This window comes from Oncorhynchus clarkii, chromosome 11 (genome assembly GCF_045791955.1).
Source record: "Oncorhynchus clarkii lewisi isolate Uvic-CL-2024 chromosome 11, UVic_Ocla_1.0, whole genome shotgun sequence".
NCBI classification, from domain to species: Eukaryota; Metazoa; Chordata; class Actinopteri; order Salmoniformes; family Salmonidae; genus Oncorhynchus; species Oncorhynchus clarkii.
The window spans coordinates 13,707,244-13,721,159 of record NC_092157.1 but is presented as its reverse complement, the minus strand read 5'-3'; the positions used below and the strand labels follow the sequence as shown (position 1 = coordinate 13,721,159).

The 13,916-nt window shown below is 41.6% G+C and overlaps 1 protein-coding gene across 1 annotated transcript; it reads right to left on the bottom strand.

Annotated features, from left to right (window-relative positions):
* Window positions 1-580: 580 nt before the first annotated feature.
* LOC139420225 (mitochondrial calcium uniporter regulator 1) lies at window positions 581-10,474 on the bottom strand. Its single transcript, XM_071170078.1, has 9 exons — window positions 10,098-10,474; window positions 9,436-9,546; window positions 9,233-9,336; window positions 4,730-4,831; window positions 3,950-3,991; window positions 3,503-3,574; window positions 3,291-3,344; window positions 2,992-3,106; window positions 581-966 (listed from the first exon to the last, which is right to left on the bottom strand). Exons 1-9 carry the CDS (start codon window positions 10,399-10,401, stop codon window positions 911-913), a joined length of 960 nt encoding a protein of 319 aa, XP_071026179.1. The 5' UTR covers window positions 10,402-10,474; the 3' UTR covers window positions 581-910.
* Between the last annotated feature and the right edge of the window lie 3,442 nt (window positions 10,475-13,916).

Below are 13,916 nucleotides of genomic sequence, written 5' to 3'. Positions count from 1 at the left end.
GCTGCAATGTGTGCAAACCTGGTCAAGAACTACAGGAAACGTATGATCTCTGTAATTGCAAACAAAGGTTTCTATACCAAATATTAAGTTCTGCTTTTCTGATGTATCAAATACTTATGTCATGCAATAAAATGCAAATTAATTACTTAATCATACAAATGTGATTTTCTGGATTTTTGTCTCTCACAGTTGAAGTACCTATGATACAAATTACAGACCTCTACATGCTTTGCAAGTAGGAAACACTGCCGATTTCGAAGTTATCAAATACTTGTTCTGCCCACTGTATGTGTTGCTTTCCTTTTATACAGTTTTACAATATCTACTATGGGCATAAAAAATTGTTAATTGGACTGATGGAATGTGTGTTCCAATGACTCACAAGTCCCGTAGTGTCTACTACAGTTAAAATATACAGAGCTGCATCTTACTGGCTACATAGCCGGAAATGCACTTTGGACAGCATGGCAATTACAGTATATATCGCTGCATTTTTACAACATACTTCTCAAACACAACATACACAGGTTCCTTGCTTAACAGTGCATGTACAAACAAATACATATGTCAGGATTCTATCTTTAAATTACATGTCATTTATTTTGTAGGGTACTCTATGAAAACACAACCAATTAAAAATCCTATAAAAAATGTTGGATAGTGGTTTACAAGTGCAGCCTTTCGCATTTCATGGTTTGCTGGGTTCATCTTCTAAATCATAAGTCATTGGTCCTCAGAAATATCAATGTCAATCAACATCAAAGCATTTGATCTGTCTTCATGCCATCAGTCAGTGGTTGTTTGTTCCTATAGCGATTGACTATTTATCAAACAAAATGGTGGCAGTTCAAATGGGTTATTTTTGAGCTACAGTGGTCCAGATGACCAGCTCTTCCTGTACTCCCCGGAGTCACATCCAGATGCGATAGAATCCGAGAACCACAGTGAGACAAGTGAAGACTGAACCTGAAAGACATGAGGAGTCCGTCAGTCAGAACTTGTTTATGGACAAAAGTGCCGTTTAGTTGACCAGAACCAGAGATACTAATTGTGTATCTATTTCATTCGAGGAACATAATGTTATCCATCATTTATAGTATTTTTATTGAGCAAATAATCTTTACGTATTGGCCTCGAGGCATTCATCAGAGATTTCCTCAGTCAGAAAAAGCTCTGACGAAGGTCTTGAGGCCAATGCAAAGCTTAATAAAGAGCAGTGATGTTAGCAAGAGCAGTGTGCGGGTTTCTTCTTTTTTTCTCATATTATCTTGCCATGCACCTGCAACAAAGATACAGTGCCTTGCGAAAGTATTCGGCCCCCTTGAACTTTGCGACCTTTTGCCACATTTCAGGCTTCAAACATAAAGATATGAAACTAATTTTTTGTGAAGAATCAACAACAAGTGGGACACAATCATGAAGTGGAACGACATTTATTGGATATTTCAAACTTTTTTAACAAATCAAAAACTGAAAAATTGGGCGTGCAAAATTAATCAGCCCCCTTAAGTTAATACTTTGTAGCGCCACCTTTTGCTGCGATTACAGCTGTAAGTCGCTTGGGGTATGTCTCTATCAGTTTTGCACATCGAGAGACTGACATTTCTTCCCATTCCTCCTTGCAAAACAGCTCGAGCTCAGTGAGGTTGGATGGAGAGCATTTGTGAACAGCAGTTTTCAGTTCTTTCCACAGATTCTCGATTGGATTCAGGTCTGGACTTTGACTTGGCCATTCTAACACCTGGATATGTTTATTTTTGAACCATTCCATTGTAGATTTTGCTTTATGTTTTGGATCATTGTCTTGTTGGAAGACAAATCTCCGTCCCAGTCTCAGGTCTTTTGCAGACTCCATCAGGTTTTCTTCCAGAATGGTCCTGTATTTGGCTCCATCCATCTTCCCATCAATTTTAACCATCTTCCCTGTCCCTGCTGAAGAAAAGCAGGCCCAAACCATGATGCTGCCACCACCATGTTTGACAGTGGGGATGGTGTGTTCAGCTGTGTTGCTTTTACGCCAAACATAACGTTTTGCATTGTTGCCAAAAAGTTCAATTTTGGTTTCATCTGACCAGAGCACCTTCTTCCACATGTTTGGTGTGTCTCCCAGGTGGCTTGTGGCAAACTTTAAACGACACTTTTTATGGATATCTTTAAGAAATGGCTTTCTTCTTGCCACTCTTCCATAAAGGCCAGATTTGTGCAATATACGACTGATTGTTGTCCTATGGACAGAGTCTCCCACCTCAGCTGTAGATCTCTGCAGTTCATCCAGAGTGATCATGGGCCTCTTGGCTGCATCTCTGATCAGTCTTCTCCTTGTATGAGCTGAAAGTTTAGAGGGACGGCCAGGTCTTGGTAGATTTGCAGTGGTCTGATACTCCTTCCATCTCAATATTATCGCTTGCACAGTGCTCCTTGGGATGTTTAAAGCTTGGGAAATCTTTTTGTATCCAAATCCGGCTTTAAACTTCTTCACAACAGTATCTCGGACCTGCCTGGTGTGTTCCTTGTTCTTCATGATGCTCTCTGCGCTTTTGACGGACCTCTGAGACTATCACAGTGCAGGTGCATTTATACGGAGACTTGATTACACACAGGTGGATTGTATTTATCCTCATTAGTCATTTAGGTCAACATTGGATCATTCAGAGATCCTCACTGAACTTCTGGAGAGAGTTTGCTGCACTGAAAGTAAAGGGGCTGAATAATTTTGCACGCCCAATTTTTCAGTTTTTGATTTGTTAAAAAAGTTTGAAATATCCAATAAATGTTGTTCCACTTCATGATTGTGTCCCACTTGTTGTTGATTCTTCACAAACAAATACAGTTTTATATCTTTATGTTTGAAGCCTGAAATGTGGCAAAAGGTCGCAAAGTTCAAGGGGGCCGAATACTTTCGCAAGGCACTGTAGCTCAGATGTGCGAGTGCCTTTTAAATATTGAACAAATAAGACTAATGCATGGATACATGAATGACACTCTTCTTACCTGCAAGGTATTTGATAGTATCAAGTTTGTGAGCTTCCAACATGGTTTTCAACCCTGCCACTTCAGTGTCGATTTTCATATTGGACCGAGTCAAATGACAATTTTGCTCAGCATTCTACAGCAGACAGATTTGGCTATTATTCACAAACCACAGATAACATTCTTATCATAACAACTAAATAACAAATACAAGGTGAAAAGACATAATTGAGATGGGTGTTACACATGCAAGGTGAATGAAGTAACCCGTTAAGAGCTCTAAAGTAGAATGGTTTAATCATAATGTACAGTATACTGACCATTTCCATTATCTCGGTCCGACTTTCCATGAGTCTCTTCTCATGCTCTGATTTCTGAAAGTCAAATAGTCTATCAGAGTCGAAACTGTGCTGTCAAATTTGCATTAAATATTGATAAGAGCAAGATATACTGTATGTAATAAGCAAAGCATCACACCTTCATCCTATGAATACTAATGTAAAAACCATCATTGTAATACTAAGACATTTACCATTTCTTTCATGCTGCTTTTTTCCGAATTCATATCCAAGATATTGTCAAAGCGGACTTTATTCATCACATCCTGCGACAGAGAAAAAGGAGGCATTCCGTCATTCAAACACTCTCAATGGTTCTGAAGTGCGGTTAAAGGCTGCAATCCAAACTGATCATCGCTCTGTTTCACAAAGAGTCATACTTTGTAAAGTTTTCTATATCTATACACGGTGTACACGCAAAATCATCACAAACAGATGAAATGCTGGCAGCAACATGTGGGTGATCTGCAGACATTTTCACAGAAATTGAACCATAAGCTAAAAAAATTATTATAATTTATTTGGTAAATAATTTCGGCATCACTGTGCCTTCTTCAGGGTTATAGCTTATTCGCCGTTAGTCAGCCCCATCTCGTGATTTTTATTCAACACAGAAATTAAACCACCTTAAAACAACTTACAGCCAGTTGCACCTTCAGTTGCAGTAGCTCTACCTTGACTTTCTGTAAGAAAATATTAATCAATTCATTGATATACTTCAAATGCCTGACTTTAAGGAAATAACATGGCCCCCCCAAAAAATCCATCCACTGTATCAGTCATGTGACCACAGAGGGAGCAATCCTATGTTTTCAGTTCAGATCAAGTGAAAGAGAAGATGCAAGGTGAAGAGACAACTTTAAACTATTGACATGCAACCAGTGTGACCTGGGACACCACATGTGTGGACTCTCCATAGGATGTACTTGATGTCAGTGATTGGCCAGGGTCCACACACCATCACTGTTCAAATGACAAGGAAGAACACTGACTACCACTGGAAAATAAGTAACAAGGAATATATATAAGGTAATCCTAACTCTCATGTGTCACATCACGGGACCCTCTCTTCCCACTGGGCACACACTGGTTGAATCAATGTTTCCTCATCAATTAGATTAAATTATGTTGAACCAGCGTTGAATAGATGTTGAAATGACATCTGTAAAGGAGTAGACATAAAAGGCTCCCTGATGTGCTTCAAGTGATGATAGGATTAGAGCACAGGAGGTTGGTGGCACCTTAATTGGAGAGGACGGGCTCGTGGTAATGGCTGGAACGGAGTCAGTGGAATGGTATCAAATACATGGTTCCAGGTATTTGATGCCATTCCATCTGCACCGTTCCGGCCATTATTACGAGCCCGTCCTCCCCTCAGCAGCCTCCTGTGGATTAGAGAACTCCTACAAATTAATACTCACCTCATTCTCTGCCAGCAAAGTAGAGAACTCACTCTTTTCAAGGATAATCATGTCCTTTTTCACCGATGCAATTTGGGAAAACACCCTCTGCAACATGATCTCCTGCAATTCATGGCCACAGCGAGTCAGTCTCATTATTTACTTACATGTATTATCAATATTTGACTAATATATATACACACACACACACAAAGGTATGTGGGACACCCCTTCAAATTAGTGGATTTGGCTAATTCAGCCACACCCGTTGCTGACAAGTGTATAAAATCGAGCACACACACACAGTCATGCAAATTCCATAGACAAACATTGGCAGTAGAATGGCCTTACTGAAGAGCTCACTGACTTTCAGCGTGACACCGTCATAGGATGCGACCTTTCCAACAAGTCAGTTAATCAAATTTCTGCCCTGCTAGAGCTGCCTCGGTAAGTGCTGTTATTGTGAAGTGGAAACGTCTAGGAGCAACAACGGCTCAGCCGCGAAGTGGTAAGCCACACAAGCTCACAGAACGGAACCGGCGAGTGCTGAAGCGCATAACAGTCGTCTGTCCTTGGTTGCAACACTTACTACCGAGTTCCAAACTGCCTCTGGAAACAACTGTTCGTCGGGAGCTTCATGAAATGGGTTTCCATGGACAAGCAGCCACACACAAGCCTAAGATCAACATGCACAATGCCAAGCGTTGACTGGAGTGGTGTAAAGCTTCGCCGCCATTGGACTGTGAAACAGTAGAAACATCTTCTCTGGAGTAATGAATCACGCTCCACCATCTGGCAGTCCGGCGGAAGAATCTGGGTTTGGCGGATGCCAGGAGAACGCTACCTGCTCGAATGCAGAGTGCCAACTATAAAGTTTGGTGGAGGTGGAATAATGGTCTGCGGCTGATTTTCATGGTATGGGCTAGGCCCCTTAGTTCCAGTGAAGTGAGATCTTAACACTACAGCATACAATGAGATTCTAGACAATTCTGTGCTTCCAACTTTGTAGCAACAGTTTGGGGAAGGCCTTTCCTGTTTCAGCATGACAATGCCCCTGTGCACAAAGCGAGATCCATACTGAAATGGTTTGTCGAGATTGGTGTGGAAAATACAAATAAAATTGTATTTGTCACATACGCTGAATACAACCTTACAGTTAAATGCTTACTCACAAGCCCTTACTCAACAATGCAGTTCCAAGAAAAATACATAAAATAAATACATAAATAAATAAAGTAACAAATAATTAAAGAGCAGCAGTAAAATATGTGGTGAAGCCACATAAAAGTAAAATAACAATACTATATACAGGGGGTACCGGTATAGAGTCAATGTGCGGGGGGCACCGGTTGGTTAAGGTAATTGAGGCAATATATACACTACCGTTCAAAGTTGAAGTCGGATGTTTACATACACCTTAGCCAAATACTAGAATGCCAAAGGTCTGCAAGGCTCTAATTGCTGCAAATGGAGGATTTATTGACGAAAGCAAAGTTTGAAGGACAATTATTATTTAAATGAATCATTATTGATAACCTTGCCAACATCTTCACTATATTTTATATTCATTTTGCTACTAATTTTCATGAAAAACAAGGACATTTCTAAGTGACCCCAAACTTTTGAACGGTAGTATACATGTGGGTAGAGTTATTAAAGTGATGTATAGATAATAAGAGAGTAGCAGCAGCATGAAGGGGGGGGGGGGGGGCGGTGCAATGCAAGCAGTCTGGGTAGCCATTTGATTTTTTAATTTTTTACCTTTATTTAACTAGGCAAGTCAGTTAAGAACAAATTCTTATTTTCAATGACGGCCTAGGAACAGTGGGTTAACTGCCTGTTCAGGGGCAGAACGACAGATTTGTACCTTGTCAGCTCGGGGATTCGAACTTGCAACCTTTTAAGTTACTAGTCCAACTCTCTAACCACTAGGCTACCCTAGTGGTTAGAGAGATGTTCAGTAGTCTTATGGCTTGGAGATAGAAGCTGTTTAGAAGCCTCTTGGACCTAGACTTGGCGCTCCAGTACCGCTTGCCGTGCGGTAGCAGAGAAAACAATCTATGACTAGGGTGGCTGGAGTCTTAAACAGTTTTTGGGGCCTTCCTCTAACACCACCTGGTAAAGAGGTCCTGGATGGCAGGAAGCTTGGCCCCAGTGATGTACAGGGCCGTACGCACTACCCTCTGTAGTGCCTTGCAGTCGGAGGCCGAGCAGTTGCCATACCAGGCAGTGATGCAACCAGTCAGGATGCTCTCGATGGTGCAGCTGTAGAATCTTTTGAGGATCAAATTGGAGTGGGTCTAGGGTGTCAGGCAGGGTGGAGGTGATATGGTCCTTGACTAGTCTCTCAAAGCACTTCATGATGACGGAAGTGAGTGCGACCTCAGTTACCTTAGCTTTCTTGGGAACAGGAACAATGGTGGCCCTCTTGAAGCATGTGGGAACAGCAGACTGGGATAAGGATTGATTGAATATGTCCGTAAACACACCAGCCAGCTGGTCTGCGCATGCTCTGAGGACACGGCTGGGAATGCCGTCTGGGCCTGCAGCCTTGCGAGGGTTAACACGTTTAAATGTTTATTCACGTCGGCTGCAGTGAAGGAGAGTCCGCAGGTTTTGGTAGAGGGCCGTGTCAGTGGCACTGTATTGTCCTCAAAGCGAGCAAAGAAGTTATTTAGTCTGTCTGGGAGCAAGACATCATGGTCCGCGACGGGGCTGGTTTTCTTTTTGTAATCCGTGATTGACTGTAGACCCTGCCATATACCTTGTGTCTGAGCCGTTGAATTGCAACTCTACTTTGTCTCTATACTGACGCCTAGCTTGTTTGATTGCCTTGCGGAGGGAATAGCTACACTGTTTGCATTCGGTCATGTTTCCGGTCACCTTGCCCTGGTTAAAAGCAGTGGTTCGCGCTTTCAGTTTCACGCGAATGCTGCCATCAATCCACGGTTTCTGGTTTGGGAATGTTTTAATTGTTGTTGTGAGTATAACATTGCCGATGCACTTTCTAATAAACTCGCTCACCGAATCAGCGTATTCGTCAATGTTGATGTTGGACGCAATGCGGAACATATCCCAATCCACGTGATCGAAGCAGTCTTGAAGCGTGGAATCAGATTGGTCGGACCAGCGTTGAACAGACCTGAGTGCGGGAGTTTCTTGTTTTAGTCTCTGTCTGTAGGCTGGAAGCAACAAAATGGAGTCGTGGTCAGCTTTTCTGAAAGGAGGGTGGGGGAGGGCCTTATATGCGTCACAGAAGTTAGAATAACAATGAACCAGGGTTTTACCAGCCCTGGTTGCGCAATCGATATGCTGATAGAATTTAGGGTGTCTTGTTTTCAGATTAGACTTGTTAAAATCCCCAGCTACAATGAATGCAGCCTTAGGATATGTGGTTTCCAGTTTACATAGAGTCAAATAAAGTTTGTTCGGTGCCATCGATGTGTCTGCTTGGGGGGGAATATATGGGGCTGTGATTATAATCGAAGAGAATTCCCTCGGTAGATAATGCGGTCGACATTTGATTGTGAGGAATTCTAAGTCAGGTGAACAACAGGACTTGAGTTCCTGTATGTTGTTATGATCACATCATGTCTCGTTAATCATAAGGCATACGCCCCTCTTCTTACCAGAAAGATGCTTGTTTCTGTCGGCGTAATGCGTGAAGAAAACAGCTGGCTGCACCGACTCCGATAGCGTCTCTCGAGTGAGCCATGTTTCCGTGAAGCAAAAAACGTTACAGTCTCTGATGTCTCTCTGGAATGCTACCCTTGCTCGGATTTCATTTCTATCTCAAGGCCATCATACTGTTAAACAGCCACCACTAACATTGAGTGGCTGCTGCCAACATACTGACTCAACTCCAGCCAATTTAATAATGGAAATTTATGTAAAAAATGTATCACTAGCCACTTCAAACAATGCCACTTAATATACTGTTTACATACCCTACATTACTCATCTCATATGTATATACTGTACCCTATACCATCTACTGCATCTTGCCATCTTTATGTAATACATGTATCACTAGCCACTTTAAACTATGCCACTTTTATGTTTACATACCCTACATTTCTCATATGGATATACTGTACTCGATACCATCTACTGCATTTTGCCTATGCCGTTCTGTACCATCACTCATTCATATATCTTTATGTACATATTCTTTATCCCTTTACACTTGTGTGTATAAGGTAGTAGTTTTGGAATTGTTAGGTTACATTACTCGTTGGTTATTACTGCATTGTCAGAACTAGAAGCACAAGCATTTCGCTACACTCGCATTAACATCTGCTAACCATGTGTATGTGACAAATAAAATTGTTTGGTTTGGATCTGAGGACCCATGTCATATCTTTTCAGTCTCTTTTCAGTTTGAGGGGGAATAGGTTTATAGCAGCAAAGGGGGGACCAACTCCATATTAATGCCCATGACTTTGGAATGAGATGTTCAACGAGCAGGTGTCCACATACCTTTGGTCATATACTGTATGTTGATATGAAAAAGTCAAGCCTCACCTGCTGCACTTTGGTTACCATGTCATTATAGATTAGATCCATGTTGGAGTGTGTTGTCCTGACCATCATCCTGACAATTACCTCAGCTTGCTGAGTGGTGAAGCCTGTTGATGAAAACAAAACACTAACTGGGTTCAAACCAACCACTGAATTAAATGTATGGGGGTTACTTCAAATTACACAAATAAAAAACATTTTCTAACCATTGTCTTCGAGGAGTCGAACCAATGCATGGGTATCAAAATACAGCCGTCGGTTTCCAGACTTTGTCATATCTGTTTTCAATTCATAGTGAAGTATAGAGGTGCTCAGCTCTGATATCCACATAAAAGGAAAAGTTAGATGTAGCGTACAGATCATTACATGACAAATTATTTATTTATAACCACCATAGGATCCTGCATCAAATTAAGAAAATGTTATGCAAATGTACAGCACTCAGAGGGTGATATGAAGACATACATTTCATGTATTTAATGTATTGTAGAATGCATTAACACTGGGCCTTTTTATTTTTTAAATCTGCTCCGAAATATTCATCCAACCTCACGAGGTCACTTAAATCCCGGTTACAATCGATTTCTACTAGTCACCACAGTCACAAAGTGCTATATTGTAAAAATTAAAACAAAAATAGTTTTTGGTCTTAATTTAAGGTCATGGTTAGGCATAAGGTTAGATATAGGGTTAAATATAGGGTAAGGTTTAATCACACTAAGATAGGAAATTGTAGAAATGGGCGTGGTTTATGACGTTGTGGCTGTGGTAACTAGTGACGACCATTGCAATCTGAACCCGAGCTGGCAAACTTATTTTTGATAGTGTCGTTTGTTGTCTTCTTTGCTCAGACAGTGTACATACATACCTCTGACAAATAAAAAGCTCCGTTTAAAAACCTTAGTTGCGCTCACTCCCGTAAATAGTCTCATTCTCCATGTTCGTTTGTCAAGGTTGCAAGAGCCCGAATTGGTGTTACATTGTTTACAGCGCGAATGGATGCTGCTCGTCAAAATTGTGTTCAGAGAGGAACTGTTAGGTTGGAGCGCAACTGTAGTGAAACTTGTTCTGTCCCCGCGTGTCCTCTTTTCTTGCTTACCATACCAATAGTCCGAGTTTAAAGTAGATTTATTCAACCGCGAGTGAAATGCAATTCTTTGTTTCAATGACATTGTCAAACGTTTAGTTCACTTTCACTGTTCTTTCCTGCCCGAGTTCCCATAAATACGTCACCACGTTGACCCTACGTTGACATAACTAGGAGGGTTTTGTTTTAAAGCAACAGTTTACTATATTTTCTTACTACGCTAATCTAGTCCTGATGCGCTTGTCAATCTTTACTGTATTTGTTCGAATTGATATGAAAAAAATATGCATTGTTTATTCTTGCATATGGATGTTACACATTCTTATTTTACTTTATCAAAAGCATCATTTTGGGGTGTAGGACTGACAAGGATGAGCGGTGCCTTATGCATGATTTCTAAAGCATCTACAGGCCTAATATTGGGTTTATGAATGCTCTTTAAGCCTTAAAGGTGATGTTTAATTTACATCGGGACTGGATACAAGATTGGAAGGCAGCTCCTCAGAGAGAAGAGCACGCCCCTACTCCCTGAAATGGTGCACATGCCGTCCACTGTGTTTGGGCAACATATTCTCATCTACATCACTTGCAATGTTTGTATTTGTCATATGCTCTAGTGGAAGTCTCCCGGGTTGCTTAAATTGCTGGCACAACTGCAAGCGTGACTATAAAGCTGTGGACAGCAACATGGAGACCACACTTGTTCCATTTGATTTAATGTAGAACCAGTTCCGTACCCTCTGTACCATCTCAGGTATTCGGGTTCGGGAGGACTCTGAAGACAGAATATAAACAGAATACTACACAAATGATAGAATACATATTTTTCAAAAATGACTGTATTGTGAAAGCCTGGACACAATATCCGTGACATTAGGCTATCCTATTGGATGAAGTTAAAAATCTAAATCAAATCAAATTTATTTGTCACATACACATGGTTAGCAGATGTTAATGCGAGTGTAGCGAAATGCTTGTGCTTCTAGTTCCGACAATGCAGTAATAACCAACGAGTAATCTAACCTAACAATTCCAAAACTACTACCTTATACACACAAGTGTAAAGGGATAAAGAATATGTACATAAAGATATATGAATGAGTGATGGTACAGAACTGGATAGGCAAGATGCAGTAGATGGTATCGAGTACAGTATATACATATGAGATGAGTAATGTAGGGTATGTAAACAAAGTGGCATAGTTTAAAGTGGCTAGTGATACATGTATTACATAAAGATGCAGTAGATGATATAGAGTACAGTATATACATATACATGTGAGATGAATAATGTAGGGTATGTAAACATTATATTAAGTAGCATTGTTTAAAGTGGGTAGTGATATATTTTCCATCAATTTCCATCAATTCCCATTATTAAAGTGGCTGGAGTTGAGTTAGTGTGTTGGCAGCAGCCACTCAATGTTAGTGGTGGCTGTTTAACAGTCTGATGGCCTTGAGATAGAAGCTGTTTTTCAGTCTCTCGGTCCCTGCTTTGATGCACCTGTACTGACCTCGCCTTCTGGATGATAGTGGGGTGAACAGGCAGTGGCTCGGGTGGTTGATGTCCTTGATGATCTTTATGGCTTTCCTGTGACATCGGGTGGTGTAGGTGTCCTGGAGGGCAGGTAGTTTGCCCCCGGGGATGCGTTGTGCAGACCTCACTACTCTCTGGAGAGCCTTACGGTTGTGGTCGGAGCAGTTGCCGTACCAGGCGGTGATACAGCCCGACAGGATGCTCTTTATTGTGCATCTGTAGAAGTTTGTCAGTGCTTTTGGTGACAAGCCAAATGTCTTCAGCCTCCTGAGGTTGAAGAGGCACTGCTGTGACTTCTTCACCATGCTGTCTGTGTGGGTGGAACAATTCAGTTTGTCCGTGATGTGTACGCAGAGGAACTTAAAACTTACTACCCTCTCCACTACTGTCCCGTCGATGTAGATAGGGGGGTGCTCCCTCTGCTGTTTCCTGAAGTCCACGATCAGCTCCTTTGTTTTGTTGACGTTGAGTGTGAGGTTATTTTCCTGACACCACACTCCGAGGGCCCTCACCTCCTCCCTGTAGGCCATCTCGTCGTTGTTGGAAATCAAGCCTACCACTGTGGTGTCGTCTGCAAACTTGATGATTGAGTTGGAGGCGTGCATGGCCACGCAGTCGTGGGTGAACAGGGAGGACAGGAGAGGGCTCAGAACGCACCCTTGTGGGGCCCCAGTGTTGAGGATCAGCGGGGTGGAGATGTTGTTACCTACACTCACCACCTGGGGGCGGCCCGTCAGGAAGTCCAGTACCTAGTTGCACAGGGCGGGGTCGAGACCCAGGGTCTCGAGCTTGATGATGAGTTTGGAGGGTACTATGGTGGTAATGCAACACACATTTCTCCAACCTTTTCCCCCAGCTTCAGAGGCTGGGCTACCGTTTATCTCAAACACAAATTCTGAACTGTGACTTTAAATAAATTATCTAATTTGAATGTATGCTGTCATGTCTGTGATTTCTCCCTGAGCTCCATTAGCACACTTACGCCAGTAGTAATGCCTGGAACATGATAGTTAATTAGTTGTCCTCGACACAATGTTCCGGTAATTTAGCATATTTGAGAGGACTATGTCAGCAATCATTGGTTCAGCAGCTATTCATCTCCCTCTCAGATGTGTGAAAATAATGTAGCTAGTGGCCAGGCTACTTTATGTGAGTACCGTCATTTATTTTTGGGGCATCAGGAGGTGCAATTTCTCCGCAATTTGCGATAACCAAAGGCTGAACATTTTTAAAATAACAACTACACGCTGAGGTCATTATTAGTTACCTAATGTAACTTTGAAAATAATCAGAATCTCCTAACTAGCTTGAAGCCCGACACCTGGTTAGACAGATTGCAACAAATGATGACGCAGTTTCATTGATCCAAATCATGATACGGGTGGTTATTAATAAGGCCTTGGAGCTCAGCCTGGAAGATTATCATGTATTACAGCTATGGCTAATGATTTTATTGCCATAGATCTATTTTTGGATAAGCCTAAGGACCTTGGGCTAGTCTAGTCAGGTAGGTAGAGCTGGACTGGACATTTCACAGGCTGTGGATGGGAGAGTGGCAGGTGTGCAGCAAAGGTAAACCTACTACCGCACTGTGCATTTCTGGCACTCTGTAACTCTTCAATTACACACACACGTTCTGCTTTAGGTGAATTCGTCAGAGGTGAAAATTACATTCTCGTACTGTTTAAATGCAAAGACTGAACATGGTAAATGATTTACTGTAATGTTCCAAATAAACAATGAGCATATGCTAAACAAACAAATGTGTATTGTGTTAGTATTTAGTGTTAGTCTGTATCCATATAACAAGGTATTAATGCAATCCCTGTATCACATAACATCCTGAGGTCAATATAATGAGTTCCAAATACACTTTAGATTTTCCATCCTTAGGGTATAGGGTATAGGACAGGTATTCCCAAACTTACCCAACAAAGCACCGAACAACAGACAGGGACGTTGGACCATCGAAGAGGTGCAAAGATAAGAACTACATTGATTTGGGGTTCACTTATATTGGGAGTAGTGCCTTTCCTCAGCCACAGTGTATTATATGTGCAAAA